The sequence below is a fragment of the Vipera ursinii genome (assembly GCF_947247035.1).
Source record: "Vipera ursinii genome assembly, chromosome: 2".
NCBI classification, from domain to species: Eukaryota; Metazoa; Chordata; class Lepidosauria; order Squamata; family Viperidae; genus Vipera; species Vipera ursinii.
The window spans coordinates 117,180,088-117,203,951 of NC_139513.1; the positions used below are offsets into that span (position 1 = coordinate 117,180,088).

At 38.0% G+C, this 23,864-nt stretch overlaps 1 protein-coding gene across 2 annotated transcripts in view; it reads left to right on the forward strand.

Annotated features, from left to right (window-relative positions):
* The window catches only part of TNRC6C (trinucleotide repeat containing adaptor 6C), a 147,335-nt gene extending 123,849 nt beyond the window's left edge, over nucleotides 1–23,486 (forward strand). For both annotated transcript variants that reach the window (XM_083352361.1, XM_083352362.1), the window contains 10 exons: nucleotides 1,313–1,396; nucleotides 2,836–3,067; nucleotides 4,900–5,067; nucleotides 5,892–6,083; nucleotides 6,672–6,815; nucleotides 11,925–12,023; nucleotides 15,518–15,712; nucleotides 17,599–17,669; nucleotides 19,707–19,846; nucleotides 20,283–23,486. In XM_083352361.1, coding sequence (XP_083208487.1) covers nucleotides 1,313–1,396; nucleotides 2,836–3,067; nucleotides 4,900–5,067; nucleotides 5,892–6,083; nucleotides 6,672–6,815; nucleotides 11,925–12,023; nucleotides 15,518–15,712; nucleotides 17,599–17,669; nucleotides 19,707–19,846; nucleotides 20,283–20,643 — 1,686 coding nt within the window. In that variant the 3' untranslated portion in view covers nucleotides 20,644–23,486. The remainder of the gene's footprint in view (nucleotides 1–1,312; nucleotides 1,397–2,835; nucleotides 3,068–4,899; nucleotides 5,068–5,891; nucleotides 6,084–6,671; nucleotides 6,816–11,924; nucleotides 12,024–15,517; nucleotides 15,713–17,598; nucleotides 17,670–19,706; nucleotides 19,847–20,282) is intronic.
* Nucleotides 23,487–23,864: the final 378 nt, after the last annotated feature.

Genomic DNA, 23,864 nt, shown 5'->3' on the forward strand with positions numbered 1-23,864 from the left:
AAACATCTGGTTTAAAAGTAGAATTTAAAATGGTTCTTTACCTATAATTGTCTTGAGATCTTAACTAACAGTTTCTTTTATCCTCTGTAATCTACTTCCCCATTACAGTCATATAGAGGATAGAATTCCCACAAATCATCAGAAATTGTCCTAAGGGAGGTTGTTACCCTAAACACGGTCACTTATAGAAACAGGCTTTGGTGGCTTCTTAAATAATAAAACTTTCTTAAGGCAAAAAGAGTTCTATGAATAAATCATGAAAGAGGATCAAGGAAAGATTTTCCTGAAATGAGATGAATCACTAGAATAAAAGTTGCATTAGGCAAAAAACATGAAGAATGATCCTAGGAACCATGCAAATTCCAAGTCAGTCCATCTGTGTTCTAAATTCCAAATAAAGCAGGAGGTACACAAAAAGGCAAAGAAAAAGGTAAATGCTGCCTAGAATCAAGAGTATTTATCAAAGGACGATGAATTAGAAATTTATATTCAGTATATGTCAGATCAAAGGCAATGGCAAGCTTTATCCTTAAATCTAAATATGATTAACAAATGTTTTAAAATAATATGATCATTTTTAAGTCTGTTTAAGCAAAATTAGGCCACTATAGACAAAAGGGGATCACCATACCCATTAAATCCCACTGCTACTCTGATCTTTTTGAGCAGTTTTTTAAAAATAAATGCCTTAAGATGCCTATTTTTCCCATCAGAACTATTATTTAAATGGTTCGTGCATTCATTTGGTTTATATAGAGTTATAGATAGATTAAAGACTTGCGATCACTTTGGTATGGCTATTATACGTGCAATGGATATTTCCAGATTTTTGGAGCACCATTCGGTAGAATGGCAGCAGATGCAAAAGTAGTAAACTTATTCAAATGTTGATTAAAGGTAAAGGTAAAGGTTCCCCCGCACATGCGTGCTAGTCGTTTCCGACTCTAGGGGCCGGTGTTCATCTCCGTTTCAAAGCCGAAGAGCCAGTGCTTGTCTGAGGATGTCTCCGTGGTCATGTGGCCGGCATGACTAGACGCCAAAGGCACACAGAACGCTGTTACCTTCCCACCGCAGTGGTCCCTATTTTTCTACTTGCATTTTTACGTGCTTTCGAACTGCTAGGTTGGCAGAAGCTGGGACGAGTAACAGGCGCTCACTCTGCTACGCGGCACTCGGGATTCAACCCGCCAAACTGCCGACCTTCTGATCGACAAGCTCAGCGTCCTAACCCACTGAGCCACGTTGATTAACACACTGTAATTTGGGTATCCTTGTTCTGTGACCATATGATTCCTTTCTTTCTATCTTTCAGGCATACCAACGTTTACAAATCCAGCAGCAGATGTTACAGGCTCAGCGTAATGTTTCCGGACCCATCAGACAACAGGAGCAGCAAGTAGGTTTCACTCAATTCCAGATGTACCATCACTAAAGAATTTTGTATGGTATTATAACAAGGAATATTTATAAAACAAATATTCTGAGCTGCATACTTTTATCCAAGAATAAATCAATAATTGTATAGGTAGTCCTCAAATTATGATCACAGTTGGAACGTAAATTTCCATTGCTAAGTGATGCAGTTGTGAAGCACTAGTCACATGACCATATTACATAACTGTGACAATCCTGGCAGTCTTCATTGACATCATAACTCTAGATGTCCAGGTCATTAAGTGGGAAGCAGAAAGAATCAGTTTAAGGTGCATAGGAGTGGGGGGGGGGGTTGGGGGGGACACAGGGTATGCACAAATTAGGAGTTGCTACAGTGCAGCAGGAATGCAGTGAGCCTAGGAAAAAGAGGTAGAGGGTGTGTGCATCCATGTGTATGAGTCCAAGGAGAACGGAGAAAGAATATATTGTGGCTTATGGCTTCTTGGTACACTGAGGCTCTGGGACTGCAAAAAGCCTCCGAGCCTCAATACAGCATGAAGCCAAGCCCAACCCTGGCCCAGTAATGCAGCACATAGGGGCTTCTTGGCATGCTATGGCTGTGAGCCTGCAAGAACCCATAAGGCACAGCACATCTCGAATCCCTTCACGGCATGCAGCCCAGCCCAACAGCATGGCAATGAAGGGATATCTTCTACAAGAATCCCTAAACTACATCTTGAAGCCCTTTGCAGTACAAAGCCTAACCCAGCCCCAGCCCAGCAGGGTGGCACAAAGGGGCTTCTTGCCTAGCAACACTCAGCCTCCCTCCCTTGAACTCCAAGGCTGCTGCCACCTTGCACTTTGCCATCTCAAATGATCTTCACCATCTTCTTCCTCCCACTAGTGATGAGGAATGCCTGGCCTGGCCCTTTGTATGAAACTGCTGGCCACATGAGGCTATCTGCTCCAGATGTTGTGAGAAAACAGCCATGCATGACCTGGGGAAGAAACTGAAGGGCCACACCAGGCATGCTTAGTCAGCAGCGGGAGACAGTGAAGGTCAGCTAGGGTGTCAGGGGCCATGGAATGCAGGTGGTCAAAAGGGCATAGATGGCGGGGTGATAGACAGATGGGGAGAGTCGAAGCACCCCTGTGTGTGAGGTACCAAGCACATGAATTTTGTTCAGGTGACTGGGGGGGGGAACTGCAAAGGCCATAACTTTGGGGACCAATCGTAAGTCCATTCAGCACCATTGTAACTGAATGGTTGCTGAACAAAGGGTCGTAAGTTGAAGACTACCTGTAATAGCAGATTTCAGTTTCTGTAATCTATGCCTGATACATCTGAAGTTTCATCAATGAGTTTATTGCTAGTGTAGCTCTTTGGCTCATAGCACAAAATCATAATCTTTTGTGCTGTTTGCTGTTTTTAAAATCGTTGTTATTATTATTATTTTGTAGGTTGCACGTACAATCAATAACATGCAGCAGCAAATTCAGCAGCACCAGCGCCAGCTGGCCCAGGCCCTGCTTATGAAGCAGCAGCCACCCCCTCCACACCTATCTTTGCACCCCTCTGCAGGCAAATCAGCCATGGATAACTTTTCACCCCATCCCCAAGCTCCTGGCCTATCTGACCTGCAGACCAAAGAGCAACAGTCTTCACCGAACACCTTTGCTCCTTACCCCCTTGGTAAGTGCGGTTTTTGTAAAGGATTTTACTACTCATAATTTACTAATATTTCTCTCCCTCCCTCCCCATCTCCCCTCTCATTATTCCCCAAGCCTTTTTGCCTCATTCCTCACTATCAGATGCAACTTCTATTCTCTGTCAGTAGAAGAGTAAAATGTAGACAATTTCTATTCACAGCACTAGGTGTCAGCAAGTACAAAATGTTCGGTTTGGAAAATATGAATGGATAACCTGGTGTCCTCTTAATTGTTTTCTGGATTTTGACCCCGACCAGTCCTTGATCATATAGATTATGAGAATTACAGTCTATAATATCAAAAAGTTGTCCAGTTGCCTGCTCATGGATAACTAAAATTCCTAATTCTTTCATTCTGTCTCCCTTTAGTCTCTTCTCCAGGTTTCTGTTGCATTTTTATGGTGATGTAGTTACTTAATCCAGGGCATAGCAGTGCAGCAACTAAGGATGCTGGATCTCCCATGATCCTTCTAGAACATGTCTTAAAAAAATAAAGATGTACTATAGTTGAGCTCAACTCCTGGGGATTGGATCCATGCCATTTTCTTGCCAGCATTATAGAAGTGTCATGGGTGAAAAATTTTTTTCAACTTCTCAATCTAGCAAATATAGAACTATGAATTCTCTACTGGTTTCCAATCCAAGTATTTCTTATATATAAAAGAACAATTTTTAGATAGAGAAGAAAGAAAATATGATGATATTTACAGATAAAAAATCACCATGAATTTTTCAGTACGTATACATATCCATTTCTGAATGACTTCAGCTAGCTGTCCTGTATTTGAACACTTTTTTCCTAGCTTTAGACTTGTTTATAGAATTAAAGTAGCTTGGAAGAGGTGAATATAGTGGACGTCTTAGTGGCATTTGAAATATTCTGATACTATACTTAATATTTCTCTGGAGTGCCTAGCTCAAACATGTCAAACACAAGGCCCGGGGGCCAGATCCGGCCCACGAAGTGGTTTCACGCGGCCCGCGAAGCCATCCTGGAAACAGTGAGGGAACGGCCCCCACTGCCTTGGCCCTGGCCCAGAGACCCTCCTTCCTCCAGAGACCCTCAGATCTGTCCCACTCCTGCCCAGGGCCCCATAGGCACCCTTGATGAGAACGATGTAGAGTTGGCCATGCCCACCCAGTAGGCCATACGCACTCTAGCCATGCCCATCCAGTAGGCCACGCCCACCCAGGCCACACCCACCTGGCCCCCTGAGGGCAACCGCAATGCTGATGCGGCCCTCAATGAGATTGAGTTTGACACCCCTGGCCTAGCTGATACTGAATTTGTTAATTCTACTGTGCAAGTGATTTGATCCTACATATTGGAATAATTCTAAAAAGTGGCAATTATCTTGGCTGTTAACCTTGGTGTTCTTCATTTTGTCGTATACTTTTCAATATCTACAAAATTGATTAAGGAAAAGATGCGCAAAGCCCATATATCCTCTACCTCTTACAGGCCTGTCTCTTAGGAAAGATTACTCTCTTGTTCCTTATAACACCAGGAAGATTTATCCTGTAATATTAGAATTTAGGATTTCAGAAGGATAGAAAATAAACTCCGTAACAGCAACATAAAAAAAAAAAGAATCCTTTTACATCCGTATGTTGAGTTATTAGAAGTAATGAAGGGAGCTAAGATGTTATTTGATTTTCTTTCTTATTCCTAGTGCTTTCCCCCCCTCTCTTCTCCTCTCCTCTCCTCTCCTCCTTATCAGTAAAACATACAATGTTAGCTTATGATCAGAAATATAAATTGCCGTTAAATACCAAGAATTAAGGAAGCGTTGACAGTTTACCCACTTCCTTTTAGCTGGATTGAACCCAAACATGAATGTAAACAGTATGGACATTCCTGGTGGTTTGTCAGTGAAGGATACTTCTCAGTCCCAGTCTCGCCTTCCTCAGTGGACACACCCCAATTCAATGGATAATCTTTCCAGTGCTGCTTCTCCACTTGACCAGAACCCTAGCAAGCATGGTAATGCATATGCTTTATAAATATATAGAACTCATTTGTCACAGATCTCTTTTTTATAAATATTCTTTGGCACAATATTTGACATAATAAAAAAAAATAGAATGGAGTAAACCAGAAAATTAAAATTTTAGATAGATAGGAACTTTAGGATATATTTTTTTCCTGAGAATAAGCCTATTGAACTCAGTAGGAGTTTGCAGTCCTGCCTAAGCTAGAAAATTTAATTTAATTTCCTCAGAAATCTGGAGGAATATTTTGAAATATTCACAGAAGGTTTATTTTTGTCGCTTAAATGAACAACTCCAAAATGCATCCTAGAGAACAGACGATTACCATGAACCGTGCTTCCATTATTAATGTAAATTGTATGCAGCTTACCACAGCTGCATCTACAGTATAACTACACTTAAAATAATGTATAATATTCAGAATCATTATATTTCAACCTAAGCACTGAAATGTCTATTTGCTTGCTTGTTTTGTTACAAAATCACATTTCTGAAACTCAGTTATTACTGTATTATTTAGAAGAAATACCAGTGTTATTTACAGATTGAGTCGTTAGCAAAGTCCCATTGTCCTTTTTGTGTCCTACAAAAGTATAGCAAGGTTTCTGGTTTTAACTGGGTGACTCTTTTGTAGTAATCTTCTGACCCTTCCTAATTTAATCTATCTTTCCATTAAATGCACAGAATCATGCTGCCTTTTGTGACTCAGATGTAGCTTCCTTTGTTTTTGATACTGAGATGCAATAGGAAACCCAGCCAACATTTAATTTTGTTAATAAGCTTATGATCTATCGCCTGCACTTCTTCCATTTCCAGGTGCTATCCCTGGAGGTCTGAGTATTGGCCCTCCAGGAAAGTCCTCCATTGATGATTCTTATGGCCGGTATGATCTTATTCAAAATAGTGAATCACCAGCCAGTCCTCCTGTAGCTGTTCCTCATAGCTGGTCACGTGCCAAATCTGATAGTGATAAAATCTCCAATGGCTCCAGCATCAATTGGCCACCAGGTAATCTCCAATAAGCATTGTAGAAATGTTGTCTGGAAGTAACTTAACAAAGTTGTCCTTTGTCTCCTGAAATGCACCGTTGTTGAGAACCCAATGTAGTATGTATTTTGTTTTTTCAGACAAAAGATATGCATTTCCTCACCTAGCATTCAAAGTACAATGGCTTACTTTTTACTGTTTTTTTCAGACAAAAGATATGCATTTCCTCACCTAGCATTCAAAGTACAATGGCTTACTTTTTACTGTTTTTTTCAGACAAAAGATATGCATTTCCTCACCTAGCATTCAAAGTACAATGGCTTACTTTTTACCTTCCACTTCCTCATTATTTTTTCTGTCAGGATCCACTGAATGAAATGAATAAATATTCTTTTGAAGTGTTATCTAAACACTGCTGTTGTTGGACAAAGCATATAGAATGTCAGGAATCCCGCTGGCGTCACAACAAACAGCAGTGCAGTAGTTCTGAAATTTATAGCAAAATCCACTCACCAAAATGTCTATAGATGAGGCTCTCCATAAATTTCTATTTTCTCTGGCTCTTGAGAAATAAAATGTTGATTTCATCTTTTTTTTTTTGCCAAGCAGAATTTCATCCTGGAGTACCATGGAAAGGATTACAAAATATTGACCCTGAAAATGATCCTGATGTTACCCCTGGAAGTGTTCCTACAGGTCCTACAATTAACACCACTATACAGGATGTCAATCGCTACTTACTCAAGAGCGGAGGTATTGTCAGAGTCACTTGTCCTTATTGCATTTATTGCGTCCCTTCTAACACACGTGTTTTTAGAGTACATGCCAAACTATGTTCAGGCTCAGAATTACCAAGTTATACAAGCAAGTGTGCATCTTCAGTTGGTTAAACCTCGAAACAGCTTTGATGACTAAGTCAGTGAAATAGTGTGATTTAGAGGCCCTTCTTCTGTAACTGGTTTTGGGGTGTTTGTTTTATTTTGTTTTGTTTTTTGGCAGGGGTAGGTTTCCTTGGCTACCTCTTTTCTTAAGAAAAGGTATACTCATTTATAGGTTTTAAGCCCCATATTGTCTGCTTAACTTCACAGCACATAAAGCTAAATTGCTTTTTAATTTTTATTTGAAAAGAAGAAATTGGGGGAAAATGCTGTTGCTTCTTGCCATGTCTAGTTTGATATTCTATCTTGTACAACTAAAAGTTGAAATACAATATTTTTGTACTTTCTAGGACTTGAAATATCTGATGCCTTGTCTCTTAATTATAAGGGGTTCAATGGAAAGGTTTTTTTTTATTCCTCTCTAGAGCTTTCAGCCTGTAAGAAAATTAATAGAACTCATTTAAACTTCTTTTCTCTAGAAGTTGCTCTGTTTTCCTTGGGATTTAGTGAAGATTTATCTCTCACTACGGTTCCTGTATGGTATAACATAGAATCATATTTTCAGATCTAAGCTAATATTCTGTTACTTCAGTAATCAAACCAATAATTCTCATTGATAGAAAATATAATTCTGATCCCAGAACTATAAAGGCAATATAAAATGTTACGGTTCTTTTCTAATGAGATTTTTACTTTCTTATTAGATCTTTCTCAAATATGTTGGTATTAGGTCATACTATATGTCCAAATCCTGTAGAACAATGTTAGATATCTGCAGCGTGTGAAAAGAGAACACATTTCTTTTTTTTGTTCAGAAAATGGAAGTAATCAAGGAGAAACCAAAACTAAGGCTAGCTGCTTTATTTTGCAGAGAACTTTCTGCCTATTTTAAATTTGTAATACTTCTAAGAGTGCTATTGTGTTGTGACATGAATTATTCATTCTCCCTTCTTGGTCTAAAATACGTTGCTATATTTCAGAGTGACTGAGGAGCGGGGATTACTCTTAAAATCTATATGCACTGGTGGCTTGCAGGCACCAGAAAGAGAATAGAAGCTCTAGCCTTTTTTTTATAGTTCAAAATCACATTGTATTTGTGAGATAGAACGTGCCAGAAAGAATTTTCTGTTCAAATTAAATTTGTAAGTCTTTGGTCTGCTCAAGGAAGGAAGGAAGGAAGATATAAGCTTGTTTTATGAAGTACTTGTGAATTTTGTGGACATGATACAAGGGACATAGATTTGAAATCCTTGATGAATAATTAATGTGCATGTATTTGTAAAAACCTGGTGTTTTTCCTTTCTTTATGTCCTGTGATACTTTTCCTTGCTTCTGACACTTCCTGCACAGTGTCTAATTGTGTTTTTCTGCCTACCTTTTGGCTGATTGAGGGAATTTGAAAAATGCATGGTTGGTGGTGGTTGTTTTTTTTTTAGCACTTTCCCAACATTTCAGAAGTAGAGTAAAAACAGTAGGTACATTTTCACAAACCTTTTAAACGGTTCCCAAGCCTTTCAGAAATGCCCCAAAGCCTGATTTTTAATGCGTTAAAAAAGGGAAATAAATATTTTCCAAGGAAAAAGTATTAAATGTTATTCTCAATCAATTTGTCCTTAGCCCCGGTCACTTTTTGCAAGAGGACCTTTGCATATCTTCAAAGGTCAGGTTGCCCTTTGATCTGAGAAAAATTATACAATTGATCCATCTGCCCTCTGCGAAAGTGAGCATAAAAGCATATCTACACATTAGTTTTGTTCATTCTATCCCTGAATTCAGAGAACTATGATGGAGTTGCATTGGGCTGTTTCAGGTCTGTTGAATTATAGTTACCGGGGTCCATATTTGCAAATAGATTAGAAAGACATCCACAGTCAGAGTTTCTTCTGCCTTTTAAATTGTGTAATGGTTTGCTGAATGGAATGATAGAATGTTAACTGTAGGGCTTTGGATTATCTCTATTTTAATCTTTTCTCACTTTTTTTTTCTTTTCACCATTTTCACTTTTGCCTCCTCTTGCCACTGCTACTTGTACTGTGAAGAGTAGCTCTTATGTATTTTTCTCATGGAGCAAAACAAACAAACAAACAAAGCTTATAATAGCTAGGAAAATATTTTTATCAGGAAGAAGATATGGGAGATATCTATTAAACTTTCTCATTCCTATTTTGGATTTGTATTTTGCCTTCTATTTCATCCTAGGCTTTCATGAAACTCATTGTTTTATTTATTTTATTTTATTTTATTTTTTACTTTATTACTTTATTTTTTTAAAAAAGGAATCAAGAACATCTTCCTTGACTGTTGAAATCCTTTAATATTTGACCATCTTATTAATCTTATTAATTTTGCAAGAAAAAAGACGTGTTTTTTTTTTATTTGAAGCAAAACCAGAGACTCATAGAGGGAATATTTGAGCGACACTTTACAGAAACTTTGCCAACCCCTAGTTTTTTCTCACATTTGGATTCAGAAGACCAGATTAAGTCATGAAAAACCATTGCCAACCAGTATCAACAAAATTATGCCAGATAGACCATCAATATTGGGGGACATTAATTTAGGTTCTGTTATTTAGAAAGCTCATAGAATTTGACACCAGGCAATATAAAAGCCTGCTTGCGAGCTTGCCTAGACACTTAAAAAAGCCTTTCTGTCCTACCATCTCTGAAAACATATTTTGTTGTAACATTCAAGAGAAGGGTTTCTTAATAATGGGACTAGTTGCAAACAGGGAAGCTGAAGTACTGTAGCTTCCTCTTCAGTGCACTTTTCTGATACGCAAAAATACGTACAATATGTCGTACACATGCATAGTGTTTAAAAGCATCCTATTTCCAATACTTTTAGCAAAGGAAAACAGCTAGTTATCTTACTATTTCGGTTAAGTTTTTTTATAGATCCAAATTTTCTCAAAGCAAAAATAGGGAAACCTAGATTCACTACCACAGAGATCCTTTTAGCAGGTTGATAACTTTCCTTATAGATTCCTAAAAGCATGTGACCCATTAAAGGACCTATGCTCAAGGTTTTTAGAGTACAGTTGGGGGGGAGGGTCTTCATTTTTTGCCTTCCTTTGTTGATACCGAAGAGATCTAAAGAGGATATTCATCATTCAGCTGCACAATTATTTTACTCCCAATGAAACGGAGTAAAAGCTCTCTTTGGCCATTACTTCCTGATCCAGGACATTTGCACAGTGGAGTGGACAGGGATAATCTGGACAAGATTTCCAAGCAGGTTTTAATTATTTATAAAGACTAAAAATATACATTTATGTGTTGTTGTTGTTGTTTTAAATTCCAGCGGTAAGCACATCATTATATACCTGAAGTCTGGATGTAATTGTATTAATTTAATTATATTATAATTGGAATGAAATCTTAAATTTTCACTTTTTATTTTCTGATTTTTATGTAGTTTGAATATTACCCATTTACGGCATTGGTATGCAAAAGACAACTTTCTCCCTGGCAGCATGATAAATGAGGGAGAGTGGAGCATCTTTAAATCTATCTGTAGTTCACTTTCTCTCTACAATTTAGTACAAGTTACTTATGCTTAGAATCAAGTATGGTATAGACAAGGTGGCATGGATGGGAATATTGGGAAAATGCAGAAATATGTTCCATCATGGTCTGTGCAGTGAGAAGTGGGAATAAAACAACTTTCTACTGAATCCTAATAGCATCCTGTGCTTATAGGTGCTGCTTCCGCAGAATATGATGCCATCTGTTTTCTGTGGAAAATGTATTTATTAATTTACACTCTTAACTTTCCATTCAACAGAATATTCAAGACATCAAATGTTAAAGTTAAAAGCTATTAAAATTAATTAGAATACATATAACAAACACTTCATACATGTTCAAAGTTTGAGGAATTCAAAACGGAATCTACTTGCAGCTAATATGCAACAATCACAGATTTTATAGTAGTATTTCATTAGCAGACCATGAATCTCAAACAAAGGATTTCTTCATATCCCCTAAATCAGGCACAGTCATTTCAGCACTGATCTTTGACCGTAGTTTGTGATTTGCAAACTACTTAAAATGTGGAAGTGATATTTCTTTCATTCTTGTCTTATTAGAATAGATGTTTTTATTGGTAAAGTAACAATAATAAATTGTGCATTATTAGTTTGGACTGTTTGGAAATACTTTATACTAAAGCTTATTTTTTGAAGTGCCCAGGCAGAAGGCAGAAGACATGGGTATAAGAATCATGTTTGCATTTTCTGTCAAGGAACATATATGCATTGGGAAATAATTTGTGTCACTTTCAGAAACAAGCATGACAACAGATCTAGAATTCCAGATAGTTCATAGTAGTGTGATCATATTAAAGGTGGACGGTTTATAACAAATCTGTTGCATAGAATCTGACATTTGGTTTTCAGTGTCTCCTTGCATAATGCAGCAATCATAAATTTACCCTGTGTTGTGGTATAATATTGAGTGTCACCATTATTGTATAGCAAGGCTTACTAGAACACACATTTCAGCAGGAATGTTGAGGGACAAGATTGGTCAATGGTGGTCATTGCAGGGATTCTTCAAGGCAAATGGGGCAGAGTGGTGCATTTTCTTCTGAAAATACCTAGCATAGAATACAAGGCAGGCTCATCATAATTAACACAGCTGCATTTTCATATTTTTTCATATGCAATTCATACACTGTGGATACAATGGCAGTGAATATCATTATCTTGAATATGACGCACCATTAAGAACAGTTAAGGGACATATATTTCTGCACAAACACCGTCATCTTTCTCACTGTGTTGTCCTTTGATAGTGAGCTCCCTACTGTACATCAGATCATGCTCTCTATAACTTTTCACGGTTAGACGTCAAAGGCAGGGCTGGGCTAGCATCTTCCCTTGCATGGTTTTGGTTTGCATGTGATGGTGTGAGAATTGCATATGCTATCGTAGACGCCATTCTGCCCATCTTTCTTAGTTGCTTCTTTGCTGGTTCTGCAGGGTCATCCCCAACATCATCTCAGAATGCCACGCTGCCTTCATCGAGTGCCTGGCCACTTAGTGCCTCCGGCTACAGTAGCAATTTCAGCAGCATTGCAGGTATGACCAATGGCCTTTCTCCTAAGAGGGCCCTGGGATAGGAGATTTTCACAAGGCCTCTGCTCTTTGCAGCAATGATGACGGTACAACACGTGTGCTTCTTTTGCATACTGGGCTCCTTTGTTCAAATAATTGTCCTAAAAAATTAGCAGTAGTGAATGTGTAATGGGGATACACACACACACACACACACCACACACACACACATATGGCTGGCTATATATATATATATATATATATATATATATATATATATATATATATATATATATATATATATATATATATATATATATATATGGCTAGCAATACCAGGCTATGCATTGCTTCGGTATGAGAAACATGCAGTATAGTGCTAATGTCTGTTAAAATTTCGGGAAATAAAGCCTTTCTTCATATATCTAGCATACACACAATTGCCAGCAGAAGTCATGCAACAAAGAACACCATCTATCTGACAATGAGCATTTTATTTTGGGAGAATGACTTGATCCAAAGAGACAATGCCTATTGCTCTTCTGTGCGCTCTCTCCCTTCCTTTCTCAACTTTGTCTTGAAGAGAGTCATGATCAATTTCTGAAAGGCTGAATGTCTGCAGCTTCTGTGCTCACCTGGCTGCTTTCAAGGTGCTGGCAGCTATTTTATTCTTAGGCCATTAGTGCAAGTAGGAATTCAGAGACTGATAAGGAGAACATGGGAGAAGGATACTTGAAAGTAGCTGCACACTTTATTATGTGCACTAAACTCTGACATAGTGCTCTTGTTTGTGCTTTTTATCACATTTTCTTTGTTTACTTATTTTTAGCTGCCTCAGTCACCAAGAAACTCTAGGTAGCATATAAAAATTAAAAATATCTTTAAAAGAGGCATCATGTATCTAACAGTAAGAAAAATATGACTCGCCTACATTGTGGAAACAACAATATAAAGCAACGGGATCAATAATGTATATTTTTGTGTAAAACAATAACAGACAATAATCTTGTTCATCATAAGAATTTTGTTGTATTTGTGCACTTGTGTATTTGTCATCTTGCAGTGGGACTTTTGCTAGTCATAGCTAATTTGTCCAATTTCCAGGATGGGACCCAGAATTAAATAGGAATAATTAAAGACTTAGAACTAGAATTAAAATTTCTGGAAGCCATCCAAAATACTACCAGTAGTATAATTCTGTACTACAGATAGTCCTAAACTTAACAACAGTGCTGATAAAAATGACTTACAACTCTTTTAGTGTTCCCACGATCATGCAATCGTGATCTGGGTGCTTGGCAATTGTCACACATTTACGATGGTTGCATTGTCCTATGTCACACAATCACCTTTCCAGCTGGCTTCCAACAAGCAGAGTTAATGGGGAAGCTGTCAGGGAAGGTTGCAAGTCACAGCCATGTGATATCTCATTTAACAACTGCGGTTATTTGCTTAATGACCTTTGCAGAAAAAGGCTATAAAATGTGGTCACAACAGCCACACTACAACAGTGAATTTTCCGGTCCCTATTGTGGTTGAAAGTCAAGGCCTATCTGTTTGCCTTTTTAATTAATTCACTAAAAACAAGGTGATTAACATCTCGTCAATCCTTCAAAATTGCAATCTGTTGTCATTACATTGTTTTATTTTAGTTTGTAGACTGAACTACCTCAAAGGTTTAGATTTCATCGTAACCTGGAAAAAAATGTGGAAACCTCCATTGCCAGCAACATATAAATCTATTTCTTTGTCTCCACCACATGAGTCTTTATAATTGTTGTCTTCACTGATTCAAGCTATCTGTAACCCCTTCCACAGACTTTCCCAAAGGTGCTTTTTCCAAAAGGTTTTTTTTTTTTTCAAAGCCAAAAAAGACCTTTGGGTAGCCTGGATGATTGAGAATCTCTATAGACTCATCGTAACCCTTAATTCCAGTTAAAATGTAAATTTTAAGAAATTAAGATTTAATTAAAATTGGCAGTTAAGCAGTAAACATTTTAAAGTTCTGTTGACTCATCAATTTAAGGTTTTAAAATAAAGAAATAGTTGCCATTTATTTTAACTAGGATGCACTTTCCTTTGGTGTGGCTGTTTTTCTCTTTGGGGTGAAACTTGGTTCAGATCCTAAAGTTTATTTTTCAGAATTTACTGGTTTTGTACAAGTAATTGATCTTTCTGGAAATGGAGAAATAAACAACTTGGCAGCAACATAGTTCATACAAGCTACAGCTTTGTACTTTATAAAAGGCTAAGAACTGAGAAAAATAATAGGAGAAGCCATGGTTAGATGGTGGGCATAGAATGGAAGGGTTCCTTTTATTGAAACTCAATACTTGTAGCACAATTCAGTAGATATAATCTATTAGAATGTGTATTTAGGATTGCAGTTTTAAGCGGTGTATCAACCACCTTCCTTTATAGCAGGGGTGTCAAACTGCCGGCCCGCGGGCCGGATGCGTCACGTGGAAGCCGCGCCCACCCCATTGCCGGCAATGGAGAAAAGGCTCTGATACGTTGCGCGACGTCACGTGACATCGCGAGTTTGACACGTCTGCTTTATAGACTTTGGGAAATATCTGTTACTCTGTATTTCTATTAAGTGACATCTAAGTACGGTTTATTCATATGATTGCTGTTTTAATACATTTCTTGGTTGCCTTCATCATCTTTCCGATGTTTCACTATATTTGGTATAAAAATTAAAGTTCGCACACTTGAGATAGTGATGATCAAAACTACTCAGAAATATATGATTACAGAATAAGTCACTGTCGTAAGGACTTCCCAGCGAGAGTTTTGAGAGACATCCCTCTTTCTTCTTCATTCCCTGTGATATCTAAGTGGATAAATGAAAATAGTAAAAGAAGCAAGTTGAAAAACCTTCCTCATCTGCCTCCTTCTTGTTGTGCATGCTACCCTTCATCCTCACTTTCCTGTTCTCTTTTAATAGGGAGAGGAACGCTCTTTCAGTTTTATTCCTGTAATTGAGGAATTAGGTTTGTAGAACCTACTTTGTTTTTGCTGAGCTGCTACAGTGTACGCTTCAGTAGCCAAAGGAATCAACCCAATTGTGTCTGTGAAGTATACACTGTTAACTGAAAGTTACAGACCCTTTCCCAAAGATCTTTGTGGATCACAAAGTAGCTTCTATATACTTCGCGAAAATGAGCAGTTTCTTTCCTTTTCTGTTGGGGGCTGGGAGAGTAAAATGACATTATATGCTTGAGACTGGTAAATAATTGGATTTATTCTGAAGTTTTGATGCCAGATGAATTTCATATTTTAGAGCCTTATGGAGACCATTTTGAGAATCTTTAATGGATTAATGAGACTTACATAGCAGAAAACTGAAAAAAGCATTAAGAACAACAAAATGAACAAAGATGAGCAATGTATGAACCACTGTTTGCTTGAAATTCACTGTGTTTATATATATAGACAGCAGAAACCTGGGGATCCCAGATTGTCCAAAAACTCCACATTCTGTCAAATAAATGAATTGTATTTCTCTGTTACAGGTAAATTGTCAGACATCAAATCAACCTGGTCTTCTGGTCCAATTTCTCACACACAAGCCTCTTTGTCACATGAACTCTGGAAGGTTCCCAGGAACACTACAGCTCCTACAAGGCCACCTCCAGGCTTAACGAACACCAAGCCATCGTCTACCTGGGGTGCCAGCCCATTGGGTTGGACCAGCTCTTACTCCTCTGGTATTCCTGAGTTCTTCCTTTCTTTTTTCTTTTGACTTAACTGCATAGATTATATCTTCCTTTCCTCCCTAAGAGTTTAAGGCAGCATCCATAAGGCTTTCTTATTCAGTTTTTCTCCACAAAATCAACCATGTTAGGACCAAAAGGGGCAACTAATCTAAAGACAGTCAACAAACCTCCTGGCTAAGGGTGGATTAGAATGTGTATCGGCCCAACACTTTCTTAGCTAAATACATACAATATATATTTACTTTGCGTTTAGACTTTCTAGGTGGAAAATGTGGACCTAAAAATTAGTGTATGTAACAGGCTGTGAAAATAACCTTGAGGAACAGGAGGAAGGGCCACAACGAAGACAAGAATCGGATAAATTTAAATTCAAAGCAAAAGTGTAGTTTGAGAAAGCATATCAGTCTTGATCCTCCCTCATTCTTGTATAGATAAAGCAGGGAGGGGGAAGATGCTTTCAGTCATGCAAGATCTTTTTTTTTACGGTAACCCTATAACAAAAGTAAGTTTAGCATTCTTTACTTTGATTCCCAAGGCTTGTTTGCCTCTAAGGAATTCCTGGCTGAGGAATTCTGGGAATTCAAGTTCACAAGTCTTAAAAGGTTGCCAAGGTTGGAGACCCTGCTCTAAAGTCTGACAGTGCAATATTGTCAGTGTCAGTCACTGAGTTCAGATACATCTGCCTTCTGTTTAGAGTCTGAATTATTTAATTTGTTTTACAATCCTGTACTGACATACATATTGTATTACTCAGACTACCTTTTATAGGTAGATATCGATGATATAAATAAGAGATATATAATGCATGGCTTAGAATACACTATAGAAATGTCAATGAGCTAAGTCTATACTGAAATGCAGTAATTTTATTGTGGGTTTCATCTGGTAAGACATGCTTTCATTCCCTCTTCCACTTTCTGTTCTGCTTTTACTCAGTTCCTGGTTATTCTCATGTCAATCAGTCAGTCTATATCACTGTCAAAGGACTGGTGGAATGGATGTTTCCCCCATCCTCAGTGTATTTCGGCAAATCTCAGAGGTTTCCAAGCACGGGATATTAGTGTACAGAGTTCAGGTTTTTTTCTGTTCAAACCTTAGTGCTCATAAGATAAAGTTTACCGTCAATGTATGCAAGCAAAAAGAGTTTTTAATTGGGGTTTTATATTTTTTCAGGGATTAAAGTTAATTCTTTTTAATTGTTTTTAATTTTTGTGTCAGTGTTTTAATTACCCTGTAAACCGCCCTGAGTCCTTCGGGAAAGGGCGGTATATAAATCCAATAAAATAAATTAAATAAATAAATAAATACCAAGCATGCTAATAGATATTTGGCAACTGCCTATGAGTCAATCAAAAGGTTAATTGTTGTAGCCAAATACTAGCTTTCCATTAAGCTCTCTCTCCCTCCTGTCTATAGGGAAGTAAAACTTAACGTATATTTTATTCATGGCTATCCTCCAGGCATACTGGTTCACAATCCCCAGAATTTCTGACTGGAAAGTCTGTGAGTTTGATCCAACATATTTGTAAACTATCATATTGGGGAAACCTAAATTATGCATTGTTTCTGTTTATGACAAGCAAAATTCCTCAATGAGGAACTAGACATGGAAGGAGGGAAGGAGAGGAATTCAAGAAAGCTGTACTCATGCATCTGTTCTGCACCTTTCAGTGGTGCAGAGGCATTTTAGCCTTTTGCATCTGTCAGAAAGGAGGGCTGGCAGACATTTGCTAAATCTTCTGATCAAAATACATTTCCTGTTAGAAGTCCTTCTTGAAAAATGTATTCATCAGGTTTGTGTCCTGTATCTTCTGCTCTTCTTCTTCTTCAATTGTTAGGTTGGGCTTTCCCTAATGTTTTCTTCGTTGGGTTTCTAGGCTCAGCCTGGAGCACTGACAGCTCAGGAAGAACAAGTAGCTGGCTAGTTCTCCGTAACCTCACTCCCCAGGTAAATGAATTTTACAGTAAATTAGAGGAAGAGCCATAATTGTTGGGGGCAATTAAGCTGACTTTGTAATAATGCCGCTTGGGGGGGTGGGTGTGTGAAAGCCCTAATAAGCAGGCATATACATAGAATGAAGGCTACTGCTAAGCTTGTAAGCCGCCCTGAGTCTTCGGAGAAGGGCGGGATATAAATGGAATTAAAATAAAAAAAATAAAAATAAATAAAAAATACTCAGCATTGTACATGTAAATTCTTAGACCCTTCTGCTCTTATGAAAGTGTCTTATGAAATTTTGATAGCTTAACTCTTGGAGCTTTCTATTTTAAGCATTTTATTTTTAAAGCAACAAATTGTAGGATTGACCTACTTGACATTTTTATTCATTAAGTGCTAGAATGGCATAAGCACTGGCTGCATCGGGGCCACCTGCACCTCACTCATTGAAGGTTTTATGGAGGGCTGGGATTATTGCAATAACAGGGAGGAGGCTACTCTAAAGGAGAGAGGCTGCAATAGTGAGGACCCAGGTTCATGCTTTCTAATGATTACATTCTCTGAAGAGTAGAATATCTGAGAAAGCCCTCTGTCCCTGACCTTACTGGATTAGCAGATCATCTTAGATCGGTTAAAGATAACCAGATCCTAAGTCATTTGTAGGCCTTTAAAGATGACGACCAGAGACTAAAAGATGACAACCAGCACCTTGAATCAAATCCAGACCACCACTAGTCACTGCAGTTCTCAAAGTGCTACACAGGCAACAGGAAGAACACCAACATGTACTTAAGTAGCTGCATTCTTAAGTTGTAGCTTTTGAGTGGTATTCAAGGGCAGCCTCATGCAGGATACTTTCCAGTAGAAATTGATGAAGAAGATGGAGTTGTGCAAAGGCCCTGTTGGCCACTGCTGCCATTTGCTCATTGAGCAAGAATGATGAATTTAGGAAGATCCTCGAATGATGAACCAATTAAAAATAGGAGCTCAATTCTGTCTAGAACCAAAAATATTCTGACTCACCAGGTCTCTGAACTCACAGTCTCTCTGCCTTGTGGAGATGGAGACTGAGTATGTTCTTCCCCATGTAAATTGTAACAGCATCAAGGAAATGGTTCATCACTTTGATCACACCTACTACTCAGTCCAGTTCCTCAATAGACAAATAAGTATCATCAGTGAACTGATGCTACCTGACCCCATGTCAGTAAATAATCTCTCACCGTGGCTTCATGCATCTGTAAAGGAGTAGAGGAAAGAGAGTTGAGGCCTGCAGGTCCCAGCACCTCCTGGCTTCAATTCTTCCCTCCCATCATCAACAACCAGAGCTGGCTCTAGGGAAAGGACAACTACCGTAACACTTGCTTCCCACTCTCAACTCCGGAACAATTCCCTGATCAGTGGTTCTGAACACAATTGAGAGATCAAGGAGGATCAGGAAGGTCACACCATCTTGGTTGTCCACAGATCATTGACAAAAGCAAACAGTTTGTTCTCAATATAGTACTCTAGCCTGACACCCAGCTGAAAAAGCCCAGATAATCCATTTCTTCCAGGGCCCTCTGCAACTGGAATTCCACCACCTTCTCAGCATCCTTCACAACAAAAGGAAGTTTGAAATAGTTGATAGGATTACAAACTGTCTGAGACTAATAGTGGCTTCTTGAACAGGAAGCACCTCTGTCTATTTCAAGGCTGGTGGTACCACTCAAAATATATTCATCAGGTCACTAGGCAACTAGGCATGGTAACATTCTAATCTGTAGGAAGCAGAGTTTGAAGAAAAGTAACGTGTGCCTGAAGGTAAGCTCCAGAAATATCTCAGTGATAGGTGTGCCTGTTCAGGTAGGGCGAGTGGAGGATGGAATAGTTGTTTCATCAATACACTAAATATCTGGGAGAAATCTACTTTGTTTTATTGATACTTTTTAAAGATATGTTTTTGACTTTTTACTAATGAGATACTCTTCCTTTGTCAAAATAGTAATGCCACTGGGGGAGGAGAGAAATCGCTCACACTTTTTCCCCCCCACTTTCCCCAATTAGATTGATGGCTCGACACTGCGTACTCTATGCTTGCAACATGGTCCTCTTATTACATTCCATCTGAACCTGACTCAAGGGAATGCTGTGGTCCGATACAGTTCCAAGGAGGAAGCAGCCAAGGCTCAGAAGTCTCTGCACATGTATGTAATTTTATTCCGTATTTACTGTTTTTCAAGAATGGCATGCTCACTTGGGGCTTGTGATATATTTAATGATTGCCTTAGACAGTAAAAAGGAGGCATGAATACTGAACAAAGAAAGATGGCGTATAGAAGGGTAGGGCATTATGTGACTAATCGATCTTATTTTACAATCCTATTTTTTTAAAAAAAATAAACCAAGATTGTTTCTGCTTAAGACTTCCCTCTGTCATCCTCAGGTATCTGTCTAAATGTCCACAATGTTACATCGCACATTCAAAACTTCCTGGTTAGGTTTGCCACTGTAGCATTTGGTTATTTCACAATCAAATGTTCTAGCTCTTGAGTAACATCTAAGGGAATGTGTATTCTGCAGTCGGAATAAATGCCTAGGTCCTGGGAAGTATGCCTCATCCGTTTTCCTTTGTGTTTTCAGGTGCGTTTTGGGGAACACTACCATCTTGGCTGAGTTTGCTGGAGAGGAGGAAGTGAACCGTTTTTTAGCACAAGGCCAGCCACTGCCCCCCACTTCCAGTTGGCAGCCCAACACTGGAACCACTCAGACACGTTTGGGCTCCACGAGCAGTTCTCATGGAATGGTGCGCAATGACGCAGGCCACTGGAATACCCCCTGCCTTGGTGGGAAAGGGAGCAGTGATCTGCTCTGGGGTGGGGTCCCTCAGTATTCAAGCAGCCTTTGGGGTCCTCCCAGCGCCGATGATGGCAGGGTTATCGGAAGCCCAACGCCTTTGAATACTCTGCTCCCGGGGGATCTTCTCAGCGGAGAATCCATCTAGGATGCCAGAAAAACAAAATGGAAGTAACAATCATCAGCACTAAAGGAAAAAAAAGAAACAAAACAAAAACCAGTAACCCTTTCCAGTCCAGGGCAGCACGAAGGATCCAGCTTTAATAGATCAGACTGGCAGCCCTTTTTTTTAGTACCTCTGTCTAATCTTGACTATGAAACTCTGCTGGAGTCCCTTGTGAACTGTTTGCGTTAACAGTATGGGCTCCCTTTGGTCAGTGTCATGTGCTAATGATAGATTTTTGTGTGGGGTTTTTTTTTTCCAACGGCTTTTTAATTTTATTTTTATGTTTGTATGGTGTTTTTAAAGACGTATACAAGCTGCTTAGACTAGTTCTATCATGAAGGGCACTTTTCAGAATTTGGGCTGGAAAGGGTTATTTTATCAACTTGGGGAAGTTGGGGTTGGGATGAAGGGGAGGTGAGAAAGCCTATTTAAAATGAGCCTGTGATAATTATGCACATTACCAGAGGCAGATCCAGTTAATCAGTGGAGGTGGGGTGGGGGTGGCATCTGACCAGCTCGTCAGCAGCTATTGGGGAACAAATCTTAAACCCCCCTTGGCTGGATGACTTGGATTGAGAGGTGGAGTGGAATATCCAGGTCCACTACTCCCGTGGGTCTTGCCTATGCACATTACACTTGTTTCATTACTTTTTGTGTCATTTTTTTTTTAAAATTCTCCCCCCAAATAGTTCAAAGGTCTTTTTTTTTTAGAAAAAGAAAAAAGAAACGAAAGAAAGAAAAAGAAAAATTAACATATCAAACATGCAATTATACTTGAATCCAGCAGGCCAATAACAAAATGTGAACACTTTCTATTATTACACTTCCAGGTTGGTATCAGAAAACAGAAGAACAGGCTCTCGGATTTTATTTTTAGGGTTTTTTTTGGTTCTTTCTTACATGTATGCATTGGGGACAAGTTGAACTGATGTATGAATGTATGGATGTGTGCGTGTGCCAGGTGTACAACTTAACAAATTGTGTGACCTTTTTTTTTTTCCTTCTTTTTCAGTATATGCTTTTGATTTGCTTATCGGTCAAATGTTTAATTGTTATTAGCTTCTAACTTTGCACTGAGTGTCCACAGCCCTCCTTGTAGCTAATCCTACTTGGTTTTTTTTAAAAATAAAAATTTAAAAAAAAAACTGATAGGAGGGGCTGGCGACAATTCATGTGTAAATGTTTACTCAAGGACTCTTAACTGCATTTTAAAAACTTACAGTGTGTATCTCTGGAGAATAATATGTATATCTACCTTTAGCAGCTTTTTATTGTGGACTAAATGCAAGAAAATAATTACCGGAGTATTGCACCATTTTTTTTCCCCATTCGGAATATAAAGTTTAAAAAAAAAAAAGGAAAAAAAAACTCTCTTTGAACTGTGGCCATAAATACTTGTAAAGAGTGGATGGTTCCCTGCAAGCTGGAACAGAAACAAGCACTTGGACATAGGTTTTGACTGCTTTTGGAGGAGCCTACGATTTCAGCTCCCGCCTGTTTACAAACCTTTTTTTTTTTTTCTCCTTCAAACTTTAAAATAAAAAAAAGGAATTAAAAAAAAAAGAAAAAAAAAGACTTCCATCCTAAAGAAACCTATTTTCAGAATGAAGATATGCTACTTCAGAGCTCTGGGATTGAACAGTGTTTGTTGTTGTTACTGTTGTTGTTACTGTTGTTGTTGATCCTTTTCTTTGGCCATTGCTGTGTACTCTTTTTTTTTTTTTCTCCTCCTCATCTTCGTCAAGAGTGGCGAAAAATATTGTGATCACTATCTTGCACATGGTGGAAGATGTCTCAGGAAAGCCGGGTTTCCCGAGGAGCAACTCCACACCATTTCATGTATTTTTTAAACCCAACTCCTAGCACTGAAGATATTATTAAAAAAAAAAACAAAATTTAAAAAAAAAACAAAATAAAAAAGACAGTAAGAGAAGAAGAAAAATACCTAATCTAATGTGTAGCAGTTACATATTTACCAAATAATGGACTCAAAAGAAATAGATGTTTGAAGAGTGCTTTATATATTAAAAATTGCTTTATGTTTAAAAATGATCAATGTTTTTGATTGTTTTGAAAGGAAGAAAGACAATGGAATAACATGCCCTTTGAGTATGTTTTTAAAAATTATATGAACATTGTGCTCCCTGACTGCTTGGATCAGGAAACTTGTGCATTACGTTTTGTTTGGTTTTGTTAAAGGTTAGCTTTTTAATGGTTTTGTCGAATTAAAAAGGGTCCTGCAAAATTGCAAATCAACAAAAGCTGGTTTTTTTAAAGAGGATCATGAACTATGCACAGATTAGGTTCCAGCCTTGTGTTTTCTCAAGTTTTCGTAGTGTATTTAGCTGAATACCCTTTTCTCAGAGCGATTGCATCTCATTCTCATTACACGCACTCTACATATGTATTGTGTATATATCTCTCTTTTAACACACATACAGATACACACACACACACACACATATTTATATATAAAATACATATGTGCCTATGTGCGGATTGAAATACGTCATTACAATTTTCCATGCTAAAGTTTAATAATGAATTGTAGAAAAAGAACTCACAATCATTTGAAATTGGAGATGGACATTTTTAAAATAATTCCTGTTGAATTTTTATTTTTTATTTTATTTTAATGTTTTGCCTTTAATTTTGAATTCAAGATGTCTGTAACTCTGAGATGAAAAGTTTTTAAAAGTTTGTGGCTTTTAATGTTATTTCTCCTCATAGAATGTGATTGTTAAAACATGCACCACAAGTTGCTTTCAAGAGTACGAAGATTCTTTGAAACTTAATAAATCGCAATTTTTCTTGGCTGTTAAGAAGGCATGTGTATTTTTCTTGTGTACAGAGATGACTGTTAACAGATAATCTCCTAGCATTTCTAAGGCTTGCCCTATTCATTACCTGTTAATTGTTCAGCCAGCAAATATCCGAAGTGATTAAAATGTCACCTTCAATGTGTGTATGCTATAATTTACAGATTGATGACTCACTGCTTGTGATTGCTTAGTGTTGTTATTTATGTTTGTTAGTTGCCTTTTCAATTTCACAATATAAGATAGGATTTGATTTTTATATGAAAAAGTTGTAACTATTTTTGTTAAATGCTGTTTCTCTCCCCCTTTTTTCCTTTTTTTTGTCTCTGACATGGGAAAAAATCACTGCTCATAATTCAAAGTATATTCTTTACAAACATATTG